Source organism: Passer montanus, unplaced genomic scaffold, assembly GCF_014805655.1.
Source record: "Passer montanus isolate IOZ18808 unplaced genomic scaffold, ASM1480565v1 scaffold39, whole genome shotgun sequence".
Classification (NCBI taxonomy): Eukaryota; Metazoa; Chordata; class Aves; order Passeriformes; family Passeridae; genus Passer; species Passer montanus.
Window position 1 is genome coordinate 370,795 of NW_024368707.1, and position 15,236 is coordinate 386,030.

Here is a 15,236-nt window from a genome sequence, read left to right on the forward strand (position 1 = left end):
TCAGGTAATAAATCTCCTGGGACCAGACCATGGGAGAAGTGTGAGTCTTCAGTCATCCTTACCCCCGTCCCCACCAGCCTCTCAGAGCTTTCACTATCAAGGCATTAGGATGGGAAGGCTATGAATTGTATTTCTGCATCCTGAAAAGCATTCAGGGGAAATAAATAAATGCAGAGAAAGGGAGACCTGAGAGAAAACTGAGAAGAGGAGGGAGAAAAATAGAAGCCTGATTGGACAAGAGATCCATCTTGGCTGACAGTTCTTCCAGCTTCTATTATTTTCTTTATTGTCATTTAATACCCTAATTTGGACTGTAGCTGTATTTTCATCACAAACATGATTTCTTGAAATACACTTTGGAGTCCCACTAGGCCTGTAATGTGCAAAGGAAAAAAAAAGGTGTATGAGCAGGTCATGTAACTTTCCTCTTGCATGCCATGGGGAGGTCTAGAAACTTTTGTGAGCCTTTTCAAGAGGCTTAGGTGCACCTGCGGGGTCAATCCATGTATAGGTCATCTGTGTTTGTAGCTAGTGCAAGATGGTCATGACACCTTCCTCTTATTTTTCATCTTCTTCCAGCTCTGTGTTAATCTCCTGAATCTGCTGGTAATCTCTGAAGCAAGAGCAGTGCTCCATTGTGAGTCCTGGTGGAAGTGCAGAGCAAGGCCTGGGAAATAGAAAGCAAGACAGAGAGACAATAAAGAAAATATAGAAAGAAGAGTTGTGGCAGGAGATTACATGAAGAGTGATAGGGGGGATTTGACATCAGTAGCTGGGCAGCAGCAGTGCAGAAAGGCAGATTTTTTTCAGAGTGTTTTCTGTATTCTTTGTTTATGTTTATATCTGCAGATCTGAAAACATGGAAAAGATGATGAGTAAAGCCAGAACTATAATTTTCTTTAGGTCAGCTGTGCCAGATGGAAAAAGTGGACAAGCTGATGGGTCTACAAGTTCTTGTGAGAGTGAAATAGAAGCAAATTGAAATCTCAGAGCAAATACAAGTTGATAGTAGCTGCTTTGGATTTAACTAAGGTAGTGTCAGTGAGGCTGGAGGCTGTGACAGAGATTATTGGTATCTTGTGAAATAGCAAGAATTGTTAATAATTTCCAGAGAGCTGACAAAGCACTCTCACCTGCAAGGAGAAATAGGCTGACTTTTAAGCTCAGTAGCATGGTAAAATTAGTGTTCAGGACACAGGAAATATTGTGACATAAATCCAGTATCACTACAGATTGCATGTATTTTGTCATGCACTGAAATTATGAATTTCAGTTCTCAGTTGTTTCCTTGTTAGACAGTATCTGGGTACAGAGACTAGAGGCAGAGATGCTGTTTGATGAGAAGTGGGAATTAGTTGAGCATGAGGTCCTTAGCTACAGGTGAGGTGGGTCTTCCCTAGTACATAGGTGCCACCATGCACACAGTGATTGCTCAGGATCAGCTGTGTAGTTGCAGCACTGCCATGCACTGGCTGAGGTGTGTTACACTGTGGGAAGTACGAGTGAGGGCTCAGGACGTTTGTAGGGTGTCTTCCTTGTGAGGCTGACAGAGGTTTCTTCTTCAAGTAACATCCGGAGTCACTTGGTTGGCCTTGGGGTCCTTCATGCTTTTATTGATGAGGTGAAAGAGGCCAGGGCCAGTTTGGAAGCTGAGAGTCTTGGACAGTTCTTGGAAAAAGCCTTTCAGGGTAGAATTTGTCCTATTTTGGGCTATTATTATATCGTTGTTTCCAATGGAAATTCCACAGCAGTATAATGCAAGAAAACAGTAGAGTTTGATTAGCTGGTAGCAGAGGATTCATTTTTATACTGCAGCAATTTCTAATGTGCCATTCTCGTGCTTCTTGAAAAACAAGAGCTAGAAGAGTGCGCTTTTGGGTAAAGGTTCTCATTAGTTTTCTTCAGTGGCTCTGATGAGTGTTCTCCAGTACATATAATAGTGGATGAAGATCTGGTGATGTATTACAGCTTTGATGTTTGCTGGGCTCTATTGTGTTCAGTTTTTAGTCTTCCTATACATGATGTACCTTATATTTTAGACAGTTTTTTATATTTTATACACTATATAGTATCTATGCATAATTTTTTATATAAGCCATAATGACAATGGCCTTCCAAAAGTATCTCAATAGATTGGGAGCAATTAATGCCCTTTTGATGGTAACTTGTGAGGGTAACCAAATGTTTTTCTCTGATTTCCTAGACACAGTCACTTAGAAACTCTTCTTTAAGGTGATTCATTTCAAATTTTGTCCTGCCTATGGGGCACAGTCTTCCTCCAGAAAATAGTGCTTGTTGACAGTAAAGTGAGTGCTGCTGAGAATGAAACAGGAGAGCCTGTAAATTTTGGGGCAGCACTAATATTGCTTTTGTAAATATTCAGTGCTTGCCTGGCCTGTTACCAGTTGTAGGTTGTACACACTAACCTTATCCATGTGGATATTACTGTTAATGGATATCCATATCTTAGCAGGAACATGGAGAAGGTGGTTTGTGCAAGAAATTAAGTGTGTCTTCCACATGGAGACTTTTTTCTACCTTACTCTTGAGGACCATGCAGACTGAAAAAAAAAAAACCAAAAGAAGAAATGTTTTACAGGAGTCTGCAAAATGAAATAATGAAATCACTGTTCTGGGCCCAAAAAAGGGTGTTTTGCCCTTCTCTCTACCCCATCCTGCCTGCAAATCTCTTAGTATGAGTAGCTTGTCATGTGAGGTCTTTTTTTCTTGTGTACAGTTTCTGAGACCTTGAACTCTCTGCTCCTCCCTAATTAATAGCCCTCAGAAGAAATATGGTTCCAGGCAGCACACTGACAGTACAGGGAGATGTCTCTAGGCCAAGTTGTTTTCACATGCTTCTCATTCCTGTTGCTGGCTGGTAGCTCACTGGTGTTGGCTGAGCTTGTTGCTTCTCTCCCTGGCTGAGAAACAAGTGGCAGAGTGGAGACGAGAAGCTGTTGAATGCTCTAGTCTGTGGAAAAGTGAGCATCAAGAAGAATTAAATACACCTATATTTGGGTACACACAGACCAGTTTGGTGACATGCTTTGAAGTGCAAAGTATTCCCCATAAGAACACGTGGGAAGGCTGAGATTAGACTGTAATGTTCAGCAGTTTACAGGGATGCCAGACTTTTCCATTAGGGCTTGCTGCTGTGAACTGTGTGCCTAGAAAAATTGTCTTGGGACACTGAGTGAACACCCATCTTGTTCCATCTCACCATAGCTGCTGGCTTCTTTATGATTGTTGCTCAGTCTTTAGGGCAGCTGGTATGTGGGGAGAAAATAAGGAAGGCCACTGACCTTTGTTCTCGTTGCAGAGAGTGTGTGGGATGGGGAGCTGTGAAAGAAGACATATCCTGGGTAATAATTTCTGCTTCCTCCTGTCTGCTTTCTGTCTCTGTGCTTGTAGCTCTGTCTGTCACACCACCACCTTCCCCTTGCCCCCTCCCTCTCCTTCAGGAGTTCCCCTCTTACTCACACCTGATATTCAATCCCAGCAGAGTTATTGCCTTTTGCTGAGATCAGACACGGCACTAGGGAATCATGTGGCAGAGGAAGGCTGCTATAAATATAGTTGAACCCTTTGGGCAGGAAGAGAAGAAAGTGAGAGAGGCACAAGGAGGAGGAGGGGCAGAGAGAAAGAGAGTGCAGGAACAGGACAAGTTAGAGTGGTCTGAGGAGAGAGAGAAAGGAAGGACAAGCAGAGAATGCAGAGGCCATGTTCTCTGCCAGAACACGAGGTGCTTCTAGGTGAGGCCCAGAGCAGCAAGTCAGTTACAGAGAAGCGTGAGGAGCAGTGGAGGAATGGAGAGCTCAGAGAGCAAGACGCCGGTGGCCAGCTGGAAGCCAGCTTTGTGGGAGGCCACACCACAGTACAACTATGTCTGCTTTGAGAAATGCACCCATTACGGGATACCCGTGGAGGCCGGACACCAGGCCAGGTCCACAGGGGACAACCTGCACTCCCCAGAGAACTCGCTCAGCTACCCACAGGTAGGGCTGGACAACGGCATGTTTGTGGCAGCACAGGTCTCCCTGGGATCACACAGGTTCTGGGGCTCTCAGAACACACATCCCTGTCCATCCCCAGTCCCACCAAATCTCCCCTTCGCTTGCTGATTCCGGGTCAGGCTTTGGCATTCATGGCTGTACTTGCACCAAGGATCCTTCCAGTAATTCAAGTCAGAGGTTATTGTCACCTGCCATGGATGCAATGAGACTTGGAATTGGCAAGCTGGGATGGGGAAAATTAACCAGAGCATTAATGTGTTTGTAACAGCAAAGAGAAGCTGCAGCTTTCTTCAGCTGTGTAGTGATATTGAGTAAAGCACAGGAGTGAGTGAAACCAAAGAGAGCAGTGATGTATGTATATATGTATATGGGTATCTGTACAGATGTGTAGGTGAAGTAAAGCTCTCTGGTGACTTTTCTCTGACTTTAAAGCCCTTCATAGATCTATGGTCATAGATCTGTACATGTATTTTGGTATTTTTGATAACTCTTAGTGTAATTGTAAGCAAGGGATTTTCTAACCCTTAAGCTTGACATGACTCTTGTTCTGGTTTGTACAAGCACTGGTTCAGAAAAATGTCTGGGACATAGAAGTACTCTGCTTATGGCTTTTTGTTCATTATGTTCTGTACCTCGCCTCCCTCTTCTTTTGGGACAGCCTCCTGCAAAGGGGAGGGTTTACAACAGAGTCCTGTTGTCTTATTTCCTACCACTCTGTTCTGATTAAGCTGATCTAAAACAGTTTGGCGCAAGGAAGGATCCAGTCAAATTATGAGGAAGAGAGGTTGTGAATGTGAAATCCATAAAGTGGATGTTTCTCCTTAAATGAATACAAATCCTCTTACATGGATAGCGAATGATTGAGGAATGAAGGAGATTGCATTAATTGTCTCCTAAACACTTATGTGATTTACTGATATGGAAACAGCCATATTTGCCACCAAGAAAATCTCTTCCAGTAGATCAGCATCCCAGTGAGGATAGTTATGTGTCACACTGCCAAAGATCAGAGAATCAGCTCCATGGCCATATTCAAGAATTTCTCTTCTGAAACTGCCTATAACATCTCAGCGCTTGCATGTCTCTTTCACTAAAGTCTTCCAAAACCACCCACTGGCTTATTTGAAGCAGCAGCCCAGATGGACAGAGGTGTGACTGGAGCATTTTAGGCTTTATTAGCACCAACACAAGACAGAGCTTTGGCTGCAGCAGCCACGCTAAGAGGGTGAGCACAGGGCGTGGGATGGGGTGGAGAGGTGTGTGTGCCCACCTGAGGCTGAGCTCCACTGGGGTCACACCTGCCCCATGGGGCGAAAATGGGGCTGGAGAGCTGAGGTGGGTGAAGGAAACACACCTTTGTGTGTGTGCCATGAACTAGCAGTGAGCTGGGGTGTGGGGAGCTGCCAGATGCAAACCCTTTCTCCAGCACAGCACATCCATGCACAGAAACATCCCAGCTCACCCAGATCCAGCAGATATGCCAGTGCCAGACACCTTAAACCACTCTCCAGTAGGCACAGATGACACAGTGAGGCAAGACCACCAGCTCTGTGCTCTTGCTCCCTGAAACCAGAGTGTCTCTGTGCTCAGTTCCAGAGGCATGATGGCCAGTGCATGCAGATAGATGATCTCACGTACAAACAAGAAGGCCATCAAACCTATTCCCATGCATATCTTCAGGCAGAAACATCCCCAAGCAAGCATGCATTTGTGAAGGCAATTTGCAATCTAAAAACCAGAGTTGTATTTATAGTTTACCGAAAAATATGTCCTAGAAATATTTTATATAAGCAGTCATGTACACGTGTGCATGTCAATTTATCATGGAACTTTGCATGCAAGCATATTCTGGCTAGGCCAGGTTTGCTGTGGCTATTTTGATGGTCATTTGTGCACATGCAAATAAATTATAAACATGCATGGGTACTTTGTACAAACATGCACACTTATTATCATGTAATCAGCATGAAAAACAACCCCTTGCACATGTTTTCATACATTTTCACACAGAGTAATCATTAAGATTTCTTTCCCCACTGTCAGCTGAAAAAACATTTTACAGAGATTTTAATTTTGCTGAGCTCTTTTTTTCTGCTAGCTGTTGTCTTCTGTTGTACCAAATGTGATTTGGTTTGGTTTACACAGGCCCCAGAATAGTGAAATCTTGGTCCTTGGCCTTGGACCTTCAGATAATTAATAGTCAAAAACATATAGTGGTTAGTAGATAATAACTTAATAGTGGGATAATAATAATAATAATAATAATAATAATAATAATAATAATAATAATAATGTATTTTTGACAATTAATATAACAGATAGTCGATATGTAATAGATTATGTAATATGCCTTGATAAAAATATACATTATCCTACACAGTAGGATTTTGTATTGGTTTATTTCTGCATGAAAAAGCAGTTGCAGCTGGTGAAGTATTTAAAAACTGTGTTATTTGTGACTATAGAAAGGGTGTTCCTAGCAGGGAGCTCACTCAGCAATACACAGATGGGGGTAGAGGGAGGGATGTGCAGTAAGAAATCAGGCATTGCAGTAATACAGAATAACAGACTCTCAGAGAGAAGGTGGTGGGAGGGCCTCTGGAGCCCTCCAGCCCAAGCCCCAACTCACAGCAGGGCTGTCTCCAAAGGTAGTTCCCATTGTCCAGAGCCTTTTCCAGGCATCTGAACATCTGCAACACTGAAGATTCCCCAGCCCCACTGGGCACCTGTTCCTGTGCTGAACTACCCTCAGCTGGGGCTGGATGGGGACATGTGTTCCTTTGCAGAGGCTTTCCTTTCTTGCAAGCTGTGCTTTTTCCCTTTTGCCCATCTCTGTGCCCCTCTGAGATATCTTGCTCTGATGTTTCCCTCCAGCCCCTCTCTCCCTTTAGGTAGCGGCACTGCTGTTAGATTTCCCCTTTGCCACCCTTTCTTCAGGAACAACTATTATTTTGTTGCTGTCCCCTGTCCCTTACATATGCCTCATCAGCTCTATGTCTAAGCAGTTGACTGAGATGTTTTACATTTAAATTTATATATGTGGTGCATTTGGGGAGGTTTCACCTTTGAGGTCAGACATGGCTTCTTCTTGGTGATGCATCAGGAAAAAAATCACCTAAGGAAGATAATTTTAGGAATAGCAGGATGGCTACAAGGAAGAAGTGAGAGGGAAAGGAAGTACAGGCTAAGGCTGCCTCAGTGGCTGGGAGCAGCAGATCATAGACAGGATGAACTGGCAGAGCTGGGGAAAGGGATTTCAGGACTGGAGTATTCTGTGGGGAATGCATTGTTCAGTGTGAATGGCATGGGAAATAGCTTGGGCTTTGGACTGTGGGAGGAGGGCAGTTTCATACAGGTGCTGACTCCTCAGAAAATAGCTCCCAGAAAAGTCTTGAGATGGTGATGTATTTTTTTCCCCTGACATTCTGTGCAGCTTTTCCTCTGTTACTCAAACAATGAAATTTCCCCAATTTTCAGAAAGACAAAAGATCTTTTGCATAGACAAATGCTTCATCTCTGAAAACAAATTTGCTTTGCTGTGCTTTCTCCCTGGATGGTTTAGTTGTGATTTGTTTATTGGAATTGTTTTGTTTGTTTGGGTTTTTTTTTGGTGGGGGATGTATGTTCCTCCTATCTATCCTGAGTGGTGTTTACACCTTCAGCTGCTTTCACACCATTTTGGTGGTCTCCCTCGGCATTTAGCCAAGTAGGCATGATAGTACCTTTTTTGGTTCAACCCTTAGGTGGTAATTGAGAACTTATAAAATTGTCTTCATTTTTTCTCGTGCTCAGAAACCCTGTGTTCCTTGTGTTAGAGAGGAAGCAACAGAAAAAGGAACAGTCAGAGTCGTACTGTGTCATATTTTTAGTTTTACATCTTCTAGTGGAGTGGATGTTTCTTGCCTAACCCAATTTTGCTGTAAGGTCATCCTCTGATTTCTGGATTCTTTCTCTGTTCCACAATCTCCTACCATTTTAGATACTTCCAGAATCCTGGAGAAGCAAAGCACATGTGTGAAACATTCTTTAAATGCGTTGAGACTACCTGGTTTGCCAGGACAGCAACTTCTTTTTTATGTCTGTGGACTAACTCCTTTTTTTCCCATATCGCAAATGTACCATTTGAAAGCCAGGCAGAAGCAGTGAACTCAGATACCATATGAGGACTTTCAGCATTCATACTATTTTACTGTCATGCTGTTCCATCTGGCAGATGGAAGATTCTAATTTGAATCTCATACTTGACATGGGTTTAAGTTGTATTTGACATAAACCCATCTCTCATGACCATTTAACAGCAATGAAACACTGGCTGAGAGGTGATGTGAAGATGCATTTGTCTAAAATCTGACAGTATTTGGCATTTCTGTCTAAAAAACACAGTAAAAAAAAAAAGAGCAGTTTGCTAGGTAGAATTGCATTCTGTAGATGAAATACTTCAGCCTGATGTTTCACTGTCCTGTCTGTTTTAAGGGGGCCAGAGCATGGCCATTATTCCCTGCAAAGACTCTGCTTAATTTACGTAGAATGTGTTGGTCATCATGTGGTCAATAATTCGATTAAATTTGTGTAGCTTCCAATACAGTGATTAATAGAAGAATACTTTCAGCTGTTCAGACAGGACCAATCTGTTTAAGAGGCAGCAGGTGAGCCATCTCTAGAACAGGATGATTTAAAAAAGCATAGATAGGGGTTCTGTGAAGAAAAAAAATCCATTAGGATTTCCGAAGGGAGCTATGGCACATGGTTCAAATGTCTCTTGAGGAATTTGTACAAATAAATAAAATCTTAGGGCCTTCAGTCACATTTGTTATGTTGAAACACTAACTGGTAGAGCACAGAAGCAGGTGCTCAGAGAAGCTGGGTAATTTCTACTCCTGTAGATGTTTAGGAGTTGCCTGGATAAGGTCTTGAGCAGCCCAGTCTGGCTTACCTGGCTTTGGAGTTTGCAGGCTGTGAGCAGAGGCTTGGACTAGAAACCTCCAGAGGTACCTTCCAGTGTAAATCCTTCTGTGAGTCTCTGTATCTATTTCATCTCAAGGGAACAGGAACATCTCTTTTGTTACCTTGAAAGGGGGAGGCAGGAAATGTCAAATAGAAAATTCTCCTTAGTGTGTGGTAGTGCTTTATCTCTATCATATGTCCTGTCATTCTCCAGCTCAAGTGTCTGATTTTGCTGATCAGAACATGGCTCATCCTCCTGCTGCCAATCAGAAAATCTCAGAGAAGCAGATGTTGCGCTGGGGAGGGAGCACAGGTCACCTTGTCACAGGTGGGGAGTACACCACGTGGTTACCTGGTCTGAAGTAAAGCTAAACCTGGTTCACTGAAGGACATGCAAGGAGAAGAGGCTTATTCTCTGCTTCTCAAATGCACACCTTCCCCAGTTATACTCTGAAACAGTGAGGTGGGATAGCTGCTCTTCAGGGGATGTGGTAAACAAGCACGGGCACAGCCAGGGTTCTTCAAGCTCCCTTAAGATTTTGACGAGACAGCACAACTGCCCAGTTTACTGCAGACCCGTATAAGAAATGTCCTTGGTAAGCATGTGCAGCTGATTATGAACTGCATAAAACCCACTGCTTTTCAAGTTTAGTATCTGAAGAAACAGACTGGCTTAAGCAATTAGGAATTTCAGAGGAATTGGAGATACAGGAGGACTTAAAATGCTGATTTGGGTAAATAATGGTTGGAGGTGTGCAGCAGCCTGGGATATTTTTGAGATGATGCTGCTTCTTTTCCTCCATGAGCACCACCAGTGGCTGTGTGCCCTGTTAAGCATTCCTTGGCAGCAGGAAGAACAGATGCAGGACATTCCTGCAGCCTGTTTGAGAATGTAAGGCCTCTCAAAACCTTCAGAGATGTTTTACAGTGCTGCTGAAATCTATGAGACAGCCCTGAGGATGGCAGCCTCATGTGAACTACTTTGACCTTCTTTTGTACCTCCAGAAAGCTGTCTCTTAATGCTCAAATACTGTCTCAATGTTCAATCTCTCAGCCATTTTTTTCCCCCAGGACATTAGAAAATAATGAATATTCTGTGATCATATCTTGTACTCCCAAAAAGGGGGTGAAAATGTTTTGGAGAGATTGGAAAGAAGAAACTAGAAAGAAAAATAATTAAAAATAAATGAGCTGCATCTGTCTGAGAGTTTCTGTGTCTCAGTCTCCCTGCTTGGTACATTTGGGTCTGTACCTCAGACTGTTGGTAGATCTGCCTTGTCATCCTTAATGCTATTTGTGAAAGAGCATTTGCCTTCCCTTTTCACTGTGATACCTCTTGTTTTCTGCTCCTCTAGCTTTATGGCCGATACACAGACCGCATAACAGATAACATTTCAGACAAGGAAGCAGCAAAACTGCTGAAGAAACAGGCCCAAAGGAACAATGGAAGACCCCTGAAACGTGACAGTCAAGTACAGATCAAAGAAGAGCACTATTCCAAATGTCAAGGTAGGGACAATTCATGTTTCATTTCCTATTACCAGATATTAGGTAGGCCAGCAAGAGAGATGGGATTTAAGCAATTATGCCTGGGGAGAAGCAAAGAGGGAAGGAAAAGGAATCAAATCTCATTGGGTTGAAAACCCTTTTCTATATGATCTTTCTTCCTAGAAAAGATATATTTGGAATTAAAAAAAGAAAGAAAAAAAAAGCAATCCCAAGTAAATATTTTTTTCCGTAACAGAGCTCTGTAATGGGATGAAAAGGACTTCCTTGTATCAGACTTTTGTTGTTAGTGTACAAGTTGTTAAATTCTACCCTGTGTGTCCTGTACATACACCTCCCCCGCCCTTTTTTAGTGTTTTTTAAACTACATGACATGTTTCAGAACTGTGTAAGAGAGGGATGGTGTGGGAATCCATAGGATTAGAGGAAGCCTCCAAATAAATCCTTGTTTTAGTCAGTTCTCAGCACAGGAGAGACAGACACAGCTTCATCTATGTTCACTCCATTTTTCTGGTTCATTCTTCCCTCCGCAGACTGTGCTAAACGCATCCAGAATTATGTTACCAAGAAGCTTGGAGAGGACTGGATTTTTTTGGTTCTGTTGGGTCTGGTCATGGCGTTGGTGAGCTGGGGAGTGGATTATGCCAGTGCAAAGACCGTACAGGGTGGGTCCCATTAAGGTGTTGTAAAAGCAGCCAGTAAATGATAGGAATGTGCTACAAAGCACAGTGACCAGTGTTGCTCCTCCTTTAACATCGTTGTCCCATCCTCAACCCTCATTGATTGGGAAGTTTGAAGCTCTGGCAATGTAGTAAAGGTTGGCTAGGGAGAGGTTCTTTAAAGGGGTGGCAGAGGAAATTTTGGAAGTAAGTGGGCAGAAGCAAGGGATATGTGCATGATGAGTCAAAGACAAACAATAATTTTGAATCCTTTTTCTTTCTGCTCTCTTAAATATGCAGGAGCACAGTGAAGTGTTACTGTGGCCTTTCCTGTTATACTGCTTTTACTGCTTTCCTTTCTCCCCAAGAATATTAAGAACATGGGTGATTGGGGGGAAAGGGGCTTTTAGATGCCCTCTTGGCACTGTTTCTGCTTTTTACCTTGATTTTGTTCTTTCCAGTTTTTACTTATACAGTGCCCCAATGGTGGGGTTTGGTTTTTTTGGGGGGATTTTTTTTTTTGTTTGTTTGGTTTTTTTTGTTGTTGTTTTTTCCAATCTGGGCGTATAGTGCCCTCTCCTTTTGCCCTTTTCACAAAGATCTCCTATTCCCTGTCTTATATCCCTTCCCTGCATTTTTCCTGCGGTCTGTGTCCCTTTGCCAGCTACAGGAATGACAAGATCTTTCAGTCCCCATCTCAGTGTGCACATACACACACCCCTTCCCTCTGCCACATCCTGTTAACTGTACTGTTCCTTTGTCCTTACTTCATGTCCCAGTCCTGACTGGCACACACATACACCAACCTTTTTGTCTTGGCTGCTGCAATTCCTCAAAGCTCCCAACATTCCTTCAGCCCAGTGTTCCTCCCTCCAGAGCTTCCCCATCTACCAGGTGACTGGTATAATCTAGTCTGAGGGTTCCTGTCCTTTATACTCTCTGCAGCTGAGTCCTTTGGGGTTCTTTTTCCTTTTCCCCTGCCAAGTCTCAGCCTCTACTGGGGCTGTGTGGGGAGCCAGCTCAGGCAGGGAGATGCAGTTGCAGAGGAGCTGCAGTTCAATTTGGACTCTCAGCAGCTCATGCTGTTGTACCTGGCTGAGTACTGCTGTTCTAATAGCTGCTGACACAGCTTCCATTCTGCTGCTCTAGAACGGAAATCACAATCAGAGCTTTTAAACTAGTTTTTTATGAAGAAATTATTGGTGGACCACTTTATTGTCCTTCAAAAACCACACAAGACCCTCAGACTGCCAAATGAAGACACTGCACAGTGATTTGTCCTTACAGCTGCATGTAACACGCCTCTTTTTATGCCACACATGTGCACAGGTATTAATAGTGTCTTCTAGCCATCCTGAAGAATGCCTGCTTTATTGTGGAACTCACACTCAAAACAAGGCCTGTCTTAGAACAGGAGCACGAGGGTACCATTTCTGTAGGAGATTTAGCATGGGCACATTTAGCACATGTGTGATTCCCTGATGTCTGCCAGCCTGTGTGAAGCAGCTGTGGTCACTGATGGGCTCTCTGTTTGTGTGTTGCAGCCTACAAGTGGATATATGGAGCGCTGCACCCCAATGTCCCTCTGCAGTACGCCGTGTGGGTGGCAGTCCCACTCGGCCTCATCCTCTTTGCGGCCAGTTTCTGCCACTTCGTGTCTCCACAGGCTGTTGGTGAGGGCAGAAGGCAGGGCAAGATCTGTTTCTGTCTGTCTCATTTTTCTTGCTCCGTTTGCCCATGGGTTTTTTTCATCCCCGGCTCTGCTGTTGATTTCAGGGTCTGGGATCCCAGAGCTCAAGACCATTATGAGGGGAGTGGTCCTCAAGGAGTATCTCACTCTCAAAGCTTTTGTGGCCAAAGTTGTGGCCCTCACAGCTGGGCTTGGAAGTGGCATGCCTGTGGGGAAAGAGGTAAATATTGCTGAGTCTGTGTGCAGTAGTGACCATGGTCTGGAAGGTGGGAGTTGTCTGTGAAAGAGGAATCTATAAATGTTTTCTTACTTTTACCACCACTCCTGTTCTCAAAGCTCTGCTCTTTCCAGCAAGACCTATCTTTCACTGGCCATTTTCCTTCCACTTTGAAAGATACGATACAGGAAATATCGAAGAACTCAAGTCAGGTAGTCTTTGAGAGGGAAAAAAATTAAATGGAAATAGGAGAACTTAGGAAGGTTGGAGGATCTAAAGCACAAATCTTATGAGGAGTGGCTGAGGGAAATGAGGTTGTTTAATCTGGAGGAAAGGAGCCTCTGGGGAGACCTCCTTAATCTCTATAACTTCCTGACAGGAGGTTGTAGCCCGGTGGGAACCAGTCAGTTCTCCCAGGTAACCAATGACAAGAGGAAATGACTTCAAGTTGCACCATGCAAGGTTTAGATTGGATATTAGGAAAATTTTCTTCAATTAGATGGTGGTCAGGCATTGAAAAGGCAAGTGGTGGAATCAATATCCCTGGAAGGGTTCAAAAGGTGTGTGGCTGTGGCACCTGGGGACATGGTTTAGTGGTGAACACAGTGATGCTGCATTAAAAGTTTGATTCAATGATCTCAGAAGTAATTTCCAACCTTAATGGTTCTATTACTGGCTGAGATGCAGAAAAGTTATGAGGCCTGCAGTAGTTAAAAGATTGTCAGTAACCAGAGGGCAACCCTCTCTGATTTTCTCCTCTTCTCTTGCAGGGTCCTTTTGTGCATATTGCCAGTATCTGTGCTGTGGTACTCAGCAAGTTCATGTCGATCTTCTGTGGGGTGTATGAGGTAAGGAACATATCTCTGCACACAGTTCTTCCACAGGCTGAGCTCCTGAGACACTCAGGCTAGTATGGGTAGGCCATGGAACACAGAGGATGTTTAACACATATATTGATGTTTACTGTACTGCTGTAGAGCAGTAAAACATGGGCTGAGCAAAAGTAGTGCAAGGCCAGGCATACAGTCCAAATAACTGTGCAGGACCACCAATGTTACTCAGAAATCACACAGAGACTGGTTAGGAGTGTTTGACACTAGATTTCAATCTTGTGATTGATGCCTTTGCACTGTGATCATTGTATAAAAAATGTAGCTGCAGAAATAATCAATTTGTCTTTAAGCCAAATTTATACAGCATTGCTAATTATAGAAACTGACACCATCTCTGTGCTTTTGCTATCGCCGAACAGCCTCTGCAGGCTGATCACCATATTGACTGGTTGTATAAAAAAATCTATTAACTGCACATACAGATAAATGTAGGACCTCCTTTATGTGCAGGCTCTTAGCAGAAAGTGACTATGTAATACAGCTGGAGGTTCTGTTCTCCTTGAGTAGATCCTGTCTATGCACAAGGAGCAGATGTCAGTACTAAAGACTGCACTGAAGTGTGTAGAGCCTGCTATTTGTAATAGCAATGGCTGACCGTGCTGCTGGCTGTTGCTTCTTTTCATTGTTCTGGGTCCTAACCCGGTGGCTTTGCTCCCTCTAACCCCAGCATGCCCATCTCTGGCTGCACTCCCTGTTCCAGAATGTGCATAGGCAGTTCGACCTCCTGGTGCCGGCTTGCGCAGTTGGAGTTGGATGTTGCTTCGAGGCTCCTCTTGGAGGCAAGTGTCTTTCTGTATGTGACATTTAATGTGCAGTTCCTTCGACCTCTTGCTGTGAGACTTCCTGCTTTCACGAAAGGTTCTCCACAGATACCTCTCCACTTCAGCAACACAAGTTCTTTCTGTTCACGTGTAACTGGTGGCAGCGAAAGGAAGGGAAGGTTACAGGAAAAGGGACTCCTATTTAAGTGCTGATTTCTAATGATGCAGCTTGTTCAGTCTCTGCCTGCCATGAACACTGTTCCACCTGAATAGTACCAAGGGCTATCCAGAGAGTCAATAAAGATCAAGTAGAGAACAGAAGTAAAAAAACCCAAAACCTTCTAAGAGGCAATGGGCAACTTGCAACGAGGGAAATTTTGACTCAGTTAAAGGAAATTATGCTCTTCTCTCCCAAAGGTGATCCAGCACTGGCATAGGTGTTCAGAGTGTCCAGGGAAATTCCACTCTTGGAAATGTGCGAGACTCACCTGGACAAGAACCTGACTTAGCCTTGGAATTAACAGGACTAACAGCTCTCTGAGCAGGGAGACAA

At 43.7% G+C, this 15,236-nt stretch overlaps 1 protein-coding gene across 3 annotated transcripts in view; it reads left to right on the top strand.

The window, feature by feature from the left end:
* The window catches only part of CLCN1 (chloride voltage-gated channel 1), a 65,090-nt gene that overhangs the window by 16,620 nt on the left and 33,234 nt on the right, over positions 1-15,236 (top strand). For 2 of the 3 annotated variants that reach the window (XM_039717726.1, XM_039717728.1), the window contains exons 1-6: positions 3,599-3,995; positions 10,313-10,466; positions 10,997-11,128; positions 12,667-12,795; positions 12,899-13,032; positions 13,800-13,877. In XM_039717726.1, the coding sequence (XP_039573660.1) occupies positions 3,807-3,995; positions 10,313-10,466; positions 10,997-11,128; positions 12,667-12,795; positions 12,899-13,032; positions 13,800-13,877 (816 nt within the window). In that variant the 5' untranslated portion in view covers positions 3,599-3,806. Of the gene's footprint in view, positions 1-3,598; positions 3,996-10,312; positions 10,467-10,996; positions 11,129-12,666; positions 12,796-12,898; positions 13,033-13,799; positions 13,878-15,236 lie in introns of those variants that run through there. The other variant, XM_039717727.1, reaches the window with a different exon arrangement.